Source organism: Pithys albifrons, chromosome 4 (assembly GCF_047495875.1).
Source record: "Pithys albifrons albifrons isolate INPA30051 chromosome 4, PitAlb_v1, whole genome shotgun sequence".
Lineage (NCBI taxonomy): Eukaryota > Metazoa > Chordata > Aves > Passeriformes > Thamnophilidae > Pithys > Pithys albifrons.
Window position 1 is genome coordinate 90,631,990 of NC_092461.1, and position 9,999 is coordinate 90,641,988.

Genomic DNA, 9,999 nt, shown 5'->3' on the forward strand with positions numbered 1-9,999 from the left:
AGCTTTTCAGTGTTTTTAGACATTTGAACAGTGCCCTTACAACATGCTTTAATTTTTGGTCTGCCTTTTGGTCAGGCAACTGTCTAGATGTTCCTTTTAGGATCCTTCCAACTGAAATTCTAGTCTAGTCTAGTCTAAATTTCAGAGTAGGAATACATGAATTTGTCCTGTTGCACTGAGCCCCACTCACTGTGTTTGCAGGGTGTAAGATAGAGATGAGAATACCTCTCCAAACACACTCCTCCTCTGGCACTTGGCTGGTTGGAGTTTACAGGCAGACATTTTAGGCTAAGCAATAATGGCATCAGTGGAGTTTTCCTTGCTGAGCAGGTAGCGCTGCAGAGGGTGCCACTGCTGTTTGCCTTTGTGGTAAGTTGCTTCTTTGCTTTTTTTTTAGGGTTGAATAGAGTGCAGGTGCCCAGCTGTGGGCTGTAGGGGCCTCTGTGAGGAGAGGGAAGGAGTTTCCCCTAAGCATTTTGATGTTCATATTCTTACTTCCCAATACCTGAATTAGTACTTAAATATACATATGTATCATTTGGCTGTAAATTAATTTCACAGAATTTCAGAATGGTAAGATTAGAAGTGAACACTGGTGTCATCTAGCCCAACCTCCCTGCTCAAACACAGTCCACTGGAGCACATTCCTAAGGACTGCGTCCAGATTGCTTTTGAACATCCCCAACGAGGGAGACTCCACAACCTCTCTAGGCAGCCTGTTCCAGCACTCAGTCACCTGCACAGTAAAGTTCTTCTTCATCTTCCAGTGGAACTTCTGTGTTTCAGAAACAAATTAAGTTCTCCTAATCAAGACTGTTTTGTCTGTGAAGGTAATTGGAAAACGATCTCCCTGTCTTTCTCTCAACCCATGAGTTTTCTTCTTTTTTTTTTCCCATTTCCTCCTCCCCGCTACCAGGGACAGGGACTGTGTGGTTGCTAGGTGGCAGATTGGCTACCAGCCAGGACCAACACACCACAGGAGTTCAGCAAAACACAAGGTTGTTTGTAAGCTTTGGGCTCAAGACCAAAGACAAAACACAACCATAAGAAGTAAAAGAATTTAGGCTGTCGAACTGTTCAAGTCACTGACATGGGTCCTTCCTTTCTATGCCTGTGCACTGAACTTCACATCAGAAATTTAGGAGGCTTTCCTTTTTAAGTCAGCTTAGTGCTTTACGTATCTATTAAAAAAACATCTTCTATGAGACTGTTTACACAGTTCCTGGAGAAAGAAAGTCTGTTTGATCTTCTGCAAAGTCAGCAAGACTCTGACCTGCTCAGACTTTGCACAGCAGTTTACAAAAGCTTCTAGAAGCTCATTGGAAGACAATACATTTTAATCTGCAACTCCTATCCAGGTTAATAAACACAAAGGTATATACCATCCCAAGTGAAAAACTTTCATGCAACTGCCTATAATCTCTTATTGTCAATTGAAGGCATATTATTCTTAAATCTGTTCAATGGCAGTTTAATTCCTACTGAAGAAACCCTCATTCTGTCAGAATCTACTCATTCTTTCCTCAACTCCTTTATTGTCTTGCCTGAAGGGGTACGTAAAACTTCAGAGGCTAATACAAAACACCCTATAAAAGACAAGGTTGTAAAGGATGATGGAAATGGTTACAAAATAGACAAAGCAGACACAATAAAAGTAGTCTTAAAATAAAAAGGTTTTATTATAAGATCATAATACAGGCCAAAATAAAAGCGCTTTCCAAATCACTGAGTATGTTTATAAATTATATTTACAGATTTTTCCTCCCATTTTAAAACTAGAATTTGTTTCAGTATTTGTGGATATTGTTAAAAATAAATATTTTAAAATGTGATTCAAGAGCAGATGCAAACAATGAAGAAGGAGCCCTGGCTTGAAATGAAGCTGTTCCTGCCAAAGTCAAGAGCAGAGAATATGTTAGGGCTGAAAATTTAAATACGCCCTACTTAAACAGAGAAGGTTAAATTTTGTAAAAACAAGAATAAATGACACAAAACCTAACAATGCAAGCTTTTCATAATATCAAATCAAAATTACACAGAATACCCCAGTGATCACTAGGGAATCTACCACAGTCTAGTTTTTCCAAGCCAATTAAGTCCATACTTCGAGGTACAATATGCGTCCCTTGCGCTGCAGGCCGAAAGTAAACACGGTCAAATCTCATCTTGCACTTGTACTCTATATTCAGGTTGGTGTTGGACTGAGTGTCCCAAGTATAGCGGCAGTGTTGTGGTTTACCCAAAAATTCCCAGATATCTGTAACGTTTTTAGGTAAGTCACCAAGTTTAGCAACCTGTAGGTAGAAGGGGGGAAAAAACCCACAAGATAAACCTGTAACACATAGAACTCTTACAAGTTTTGCCTTCAAAATTAGAACTCAGTTAACACAGCATTGCTTTTTTTTGCTGCAAATCATTAAGTTGTTAAAAACAAAGATCTTGGAGACATTACTAAATGCGGTATTTCTCAAGATATTCTACAGCATGACCAATTCCTGTAGTACTTTCTAAATCCAAAACATGTTACAAAATAAACGTTCAGCTCTGAAATCTTGAGGTAGAGGGGTCAACACCGTGTTCTCTGAACCAAAGTCATTCCAGTTCATTACAATGGAATTTCATGATACGGAGGGATGACACTCTGACGTTCTAGTAATAATGACACTTTTAGTATCCGAAGCCAAAAAATGCTTCTAATTTTGAATGTGTTGATTATGAAGGATTAAACTCCCAAGATCTATTTCTCCAGAGCACCCTTTTCTTCCATTGATTCTACAAGCTCTGAGAATCAGCAAGTTGGGCAAGTAAGTATCAGGTTCTCAATATGGGAAGATTTTTTTGAAGTCAAAATTTCATCAACTTTCCCTGCATCTGCTCAGATATAAATATTGTCAATAAAGCATTTTGTTATGGGAAGGTGTCTCCACATAAATCACCTCAGCCATAACTACCTCAGCATAGGAATGCTTACCTCTACTTAGCCACTCTTTCACTTAAGAATAAATATTGAATACCTCTACTCTGCTTAAGCAGGTAATTTCTCATAAAGACCAGAGAAAACCTTGAGATTAGAAGATTTTTGTCAGAATACCTTCTCCAAATAACATGGTTGTTTATTTCTGTTTACCTCGCTGTCTCTGAGGTTTGTATCTCCTCCAAATATAACAGTGGTGGACTCAGACTGCTTCTGAATTTCGTTTAACACTATTTGCAGCTGCTTTATACGTTCCTTAGAGTGCTTTTTAGTGCTTTCCAAATGAGAGGTCATAAGGCAAAGTTCATTACCAGATATGCTCACCTACACGTGAAACAAAGAGGCAATGTTACTATCCAAGCCATGATAAGAAGTTCAAAGATAAAATCTAATCACAAGGCAAATTACTGAAGGACAGAGTTTGGTTAGTATTAGTTTTACAGTGAAGAAAAATGGCTTACTAGATGATAACAGGCTTTTAGTTTTGTTTTCAGAGGTTATGAGACTTGAAAATAAAGTGCAGTAAGTAACTTCGATGAAAGATTTAAATGTGTTAATATCAAATGCAACTTGGTTTGCATGCTTGGAGAAGAAGTTTTTCTGCTGTTTGAGAATGTCATAGAGAAAAAGCCAGTTCAGCATTTCCTGCGACTTTTTTGTTTTTAAGGCAGAAATACATATTTAGTCATACTGACTCACTCACATGCACAACCAAAAGGTTCCTCTTCATGACAGTTGTTGGAAAAGGTATTATCTCATGTTTCAGTAGCTTCACTCTTGATTTCTTTAACATTATGACAGTGAAATACCCATCTATGTTACCTAAAGAGGACCAGGGAAAGAAATGTTCAAGGATATCTTGTGCTGCACCATAAAGAAGGTTCTGAAAGAGACCTTATTACCAAGACTTGTGAGAATCGATGTTAATTTGTAAGATGTACAAACTCGTAAGTGAAATATTGCATAACACTGCTCTGAATTTTTCAGATTTTTTTAAATGCCTTTATTAACAAAATTACTTGTCTATGGTACTTTTTGACTACCCTTGCTAACAGTCTTTCAAAAGGTAGCAAAACATACAAAGGGAATCACCAGGCAAACAAGCTTTTCACATGCATAATTTGCATCAAGTTATATGCTGATATCAAAATACAGAAAATAAATTAAGTGCTTCCTTTTTCACTTTACGCTATACATTTCTACAAATCATTGGGAGGCTCTGGTAAGGGAGACAGAATAAAACCAAACTTGATGTTCTGTTTTTTGTCTTTAGAAACCAAAGGGTTTTTTTCTTACCTGGAATAATAGTGTAACTGCTTGCTTTCATCTGCAGAAGACAGAAATGTGGTGGGATAACCTCTTGTAAAAACACAATATCTGGATTGTATCTGAAATCAGCAAGGCAAGATTTTCAATTAATTACTGAAAGGTAGTACTGCTACACTCTGAGGCCAAATAGAACAGGATCAGGGTTTTCAGGCACACCTTTTCCTCATTATCCTAGACACTGTAAGAATCTGTTCTTTAAAGTAAGAAAAAAACTATTTCCATCACATTTAGCAGCATGTAGACATGTCAACATTATTAATGTCAACATTATTAAAAGGGAGGAAACAATTATTACTAAGAATATGAAACTGACATAGTAATAAAATGTGTAACTTCCTTATAACATGACCTTGAAAACATTTGCACAGGTTTCATATACTACATATGTGAGGAATTCAACTTAAGCTGCTGCAAAGCCACTTTGGAACATGTTCTCCAGATTCCAGCCACCTCCTCACCCCCCTTAAAAGAGATCCCCTTAGGTAACCTGTCATTAATTTTGCCCAGTCTCAATGATGACAAGCTCTTTTATTTCTTAGAGTTGTGCAATCAGCAGCAGTTCACATGAGGCAGCAGTCCTGAAAATGCTGATTTAGACATGACTTTACAGCTGTCCCTACTTTTACTACACTGCTGAACAGCCCTGCACTAAACAGGTGAAGGACAAACCTAAGGCCTTACGGAAGAAAAAGTACTGTCATCCCAGTTAATAAAATCAAGAGAAAACTAATTTAGTTAAGGAATTTCTGCTGTTTTGAGAGGAACTTATCGCTTGTTTAAATAATTTAATTTACAATGATAAGTTACTGCACTAAGATAAATCAATTTATGTGATGGTTAAATTGCTCACAAATGTATTCAAGGCAGGCTTTCACTTCTAGAATTATAGAAGATAATCACAGATTCTGTTGCTTTTATCTCGCGTATTTTCTTTTTTGATAGACAACTAACAATTGTCTAGCAAGAGAAAAATTTCACTAAAAAAACCTGTTGTTTCAGTTTGCTCTAGTGTGATGTTATTCATACTACTAGAATGCTCAAACAAGTACGTTCTTGATGTATGACTGCAACTTGAACAATATTGTTCATTAAGAGTTTTTAAGTAGCCATCACAAAATACTTAACCTTTGGGATCTGCCTAAGTTCATGCCTCTTCCAGCCAGTATACCAACTTTTAGCTGCTTAGGGTTTAAAAAGTGATTGTACTGCTGCATCTAACATTAAGATAATGAAGATTTGTAAAATACCTAAATCAAGAAGCTTTTCTTTTTCTCTTTAAATGCAGGTACATGACAACGCAAAGATGAAGCTGTACTTACAATGCCAGGTATGCAAAGACACCTTTAGCTCGTTCTTCCAGATTTTCCAGATCCAGCCCATCAATGTTCCAGGTTATCAGTGAGACGTTGCTATCATCTTCTTTTTCCCTTGAGACTGCACCATTGTCACTGGCATTACTAGTAGTTGCATCTTCTGTGAGGTCAATACTAAAGAGAGAGTTTACTTGTTTGTCAACATGCATAATACTGTTCTTTCTGCAATTACCTCCCTTATCTTCTAAAGCATGTATAGACCTCAGTATCACTCAAAAGAGAGTAACTAAAACATACAGACCTCAGTCATTCAACCCTTTCCTCATACTGCCACTCTTTCCCTATGTCCTTCAGGAACACGCTGCTCCAGAGGGGGTTCCCCACAGGATTACAAGTCCTACGAGCAAACCTACTTCAGCATGGGCTCCTCTCTCCATGGGTGCACAGGTCCTGTTAGGAGTCTGCTCCAGCACAGGCATCCCACAGGATCACAGCCTCTTCTGGGCATCCACTTGCTGCAGTATAGGGTCTCTCCTGGGCTGCAGGCAGATTTCTGCCCCACTGTGGTCCTCCACGGGCTGCAGCAGAACAGCCTGCCTCACCATGGTCTTCACCACAGGCTGCAGGGGAATCTCAGGTCCTGTGCCTGGAGCACCTTCTGCCCCTTCTTCTTCACCGACAGTGGTGTCTGCAGGGCTGTTTCTCTCACATACTCTCAGTTCTCTGTTCTGCCACAATTGCTGTTGTGCAGAAACTTTTTAACCTCTTTAACTGTATTATCCCAGAGGTGCTTACCACCACCACTGATGGAATTAGGCTTGTTCCATGGCAGGTCCATCTTGGAGCCAGTTGGCATTGGCTCTGTCAGATGTAGGGGAAGCTTCTGGTACCTTCTCACAGAAGCCACTCCTGTAGCCTCCCACTACCAAAACCTTGCCATGCAAATCCAGTACAGAATAATGTTGATAATACACTGATGTTTTGGTTGTTGCTAGCTAGTGCTTACTCCAAGACAAGGACTTTTCAGCTTTCCATGCTCTGCCACCAAGCAGGAACATAAGAAGCTGGGAGGAAGCATGGCCAGGACAGGTGACCCAAACTGGCCAAAGGGCTATCCCATTCCAGAGAGCATCATGTTCGGTGTATGAACTGGCAGAAATTGGCCAGAAGGGCCCAACTGCTGATGGGCATCAGTCAATGGGTGGTTAAGCATCACTTGTCTTTCTTGGCGTTTATTTCTCTTTGTCTTTTTGTTGTCCCCCTTTCCATTACAATTAATATTATATTATTTATTTGATTTCAACCATAAAGCTGTTTTTGTCTCAATACATAGGGTTTACTTTTTTTTCCAATTCTCCTTCCTGCCCCACTGAGAGGGTGTGTGAGAGTGTCCAAGGGAGTGAGTGCATGCTACTGAATTGGAGTCTGGGGTTAATCCATGACAGGCAGAGATGTGTAAAAGTTCAATTACACTTGCAGTTTGATACCCTTTGCAAACCCTACAGGTGAGCTGTGAGACTGTGTACATAACACAGAGCTCTTACATCTTAACTTCCACAGGTACATTTAACAAGGTGTGCATGTACGTGTCAATTTTATTTATAGAGATATAAATACGCCTACGTCTAGTAGAACACATATGCATAGTTCACACATATACAAAAGTGTGTGTGCACAGTAAAATCTGCATATGTACTGCTGAAGGGAAGTTCCAGCCAGGTGGGGGTTGGTCTCTTCTCCCAGGCACTCAGCAATAGGACAAGAGGGCATGGGCTCAAGCTCTGCCAGGGGAAATTTAAGTTGGAGATCAGAAAAAAATTCTTTACAGAGAGAGCAATCAGGCATTGGAATGGCCTGCCTAGAGAGGTGGTGGATTCACCATCCCTGGAGGTTTTTAAACTGAGATTGGCCGTGGCACTGAGTGCCATGATCTGGTAAAGGGACTGGAGTTGGACCAAGGGTTGGACTTGATGATCTCGGAGGTCTTTTCCAACCCAGTCGATTCTATGATTCCATGATTCTATGATTCTGTGCCGGACATGACAAGAAAATGAGCCTGTCCCTTCCCCGAAAGACTCCCAATCCACCAGCCCAGAGGAGGGTGGCTGAAGCACCCCAGAGAGAGAGTACAGTCCGCAAGACTGACAGCATCTCCAGGGGAGAGAGGGGTCGGGAAATGACGAGCACAGGGCGGAAAAGGCCCAGAACCACCTGCCTGGCACGTGTGAGCCGAGGGACGATGCCAGGCGGAGAAGGGAGCGCTGCTGCCCGGGTTTGGCCTGGGGATGGCTCCGTACGGCCGTGGCGGCCCCAGCACCGTCCCACGGCAGGGACGTTCCGCGGTCCCAGCGCCGTCCCGTTTTCCCCGGGGAGGAACAGGGGGCACCGCTCCCGCCGGGGAGGAACAGGGGGCACCGCTTCCCCCGGGGAGGAACAGGAGGCACCTCTACCGCCGGCGGGGAACAGGGGGCACCGCTCCACCAGGGAGGAACAGGGGGCACTCCCGCCGGGGAGGAACAGGGGGCACCGCTTCACCAGGGAGGAACAGGGGGCACCGCTCCCGCCGGGGAGGAACAGGGGGCACCGCTCCCCCAGACTCAAGCCGCCTCCACCTGCCACATGCCCCCTGCCCGGCGCCACCTACCAGCTCCCGGAGCTCTCACCGCCTGCCGCCTCCTCCATCTCCCGCGGTGGGTCGAAATAGGCGTTCAGCGCCCTCTGAAACACAGGGGCGGATGGCAGGCGGGGGCGGATGGCAGGAGGGGGCGTAAGGCAGGTAGGGGCGGAAGGCAGGTAAAGGCGGATGGCGGGCGGGACACAGGGCAGGGAGGGCAGAGAGCAGGGAGGGCGAAGAGCAGGGAGGGCGAAGAGCAGGGAGGGACAGCCCCCGGACAGCCCCGCCGGCCCGGCTGTACCTCCATGTGCCAGGCGCTGCCGGCCAGGAAGCTGCGCGCCACCACCGTGTCGCTGCTGGTGATGGCGGCGAACTCGGAGCACAGCACCTTCCTCCGCTTGGCGACGTGTAGCGCCTCCTCATCTTCATCCTCCTCCTCCTCCGCCGCCGGCGGCCTCGGGGCTGGCTTGGCCGCCTCCTCCCGCCGCCCCTCCGCCGCCGTGTGCTCCATGGTGGAGGGCGGGCGCAAGCACCGCCCGCCGGGGTTACCGTTCCGGGGCGCGGGCGGCAGCGGTCGGCGAGGCGGCAGCATGGGCTTCACGGTGGAGACGCTGCGGGAGGCCATGAAGTACATGGTGGAATCGCAGGGCTTCGACCGGGTGCTCCGCAAGGTACGCGCCTGTGGGAGGCCCGGCCCCGGAGTCCGTCCCGCCGGGCTGCGCCTTGGACGCCCTTGTCTTCCCCTGGGCTGGCCGGCTGGGGCTCCCGGGATTGGGAGGGCTGGAGAGGCCCGAGGGAGCCTGGTGCTGCAGCCCCGCCGGTGTTTTCCCTGGATTCGAGGTCTCGGAACGGGGCCGTGTGGTTGTGGTGGTAACACGGGGTACAATACAATACTGTTACTCAGTAATCTTAGATACTGCAGCTGCCTTCCAGCGGCTCTCAAGGTGAGGACTGCGCTGAATAACCTTCAGCACTCATTCAGGAGCTGGTATTCTTCCCTTCGCAGTTCCGGCGAGGAAGCTGGCTTCCAGGACTGTGAAGTTATGGAATTAATGATTACTTTTCCCTGTTCAGAAATAAAAAGGGAGCTCATATGACATCTCACACCTCACCCTGAAGTCAGACTGAAAATACAAGCACCTCAGTGCTCTCTGACTTTGTGCACAAGGCCCTACACTAATACCTTGTGGTATACAGAAACGTATTTGTCTAGTCCTCCTTATAGACACAATATGTGTATTATAGGCACATTAATTGTGCATCATGTGTAGTATATGTACACTATGCTCAAAAAAGTCGAAGTTACTGTGTTGTCTTAAATTGTGAAGGGTGTGATGCCGAAAGGGTTTTTGTTCTGATTTTTACATTTTGTAGATTTTAGGAACACCGTAGTTGTAGATTTTTAGAGGGTTAATATGTCTAACAGTTTAAGTTTAATGCCTTTCTATCACTACCCCTCTCCCAGAACAGGGAGCTCAGATTCCTTTAGTTAATTAATCTTGTTTAGACTCCTTTCCAAGGTAAAGAGCTGAAGGATATCAGAAGGCCTACAGAATGAAACAAACATAGGTCAGAGTGACCCAAAAGCCAGAATTGGATGAGCTCCAAGAGACCTTTGTGTGCCTGAGGAAGAAGAGCTGATGAAGACAGAGGGTCCTGACGACCCCAGACCCAATTCCAGGGGGTTGGACCAGGGGTGGGACTGGGGCTGGACTGAGAAATGTGTAAAGCAATGATTGGAAGGATCTTATTATAAAAGCCATAGAAAC

At 44.4% G+C, this 9,999-nt stretch overlaps 1 protein-coding gene across 1 annotated transcript; it reads right to left on the bottom strand.

Annotated features, from left to right (window-relative positions):
* Positions 1–1,655: 1,655 nt before the first annotated feature.
* Positions 1,656–8,967, bottom strand: TDP2 (tyrosyl-DNA phosphodiesterase 2). The gene is made up of 7 exons (XM_071554945.1): positions 8,532–8,967; positions 8,261–8,334; positions 5,623–5,790; positions 4,271–4,362; positions 3,678–3,796; positions 3,128–3,298; positions 1,656–2,294 (listed from the first exon to the last, which is right to left on the bottom strand). The coding sequence occupies exons 1-7, from the start codon at positions 8,862–8,864 to the stop codon at positions 2,013–2,015; spliced, it is 1,239 nt and encodes a 412-aa protein (XP_071411046.1). The 5' UTR covers positions 8,865–8,967; the 3' UTR covers positions 1,656–2,012.
* Positions 8,968–9,999: the final 1,032 nt, after the last annotated feature.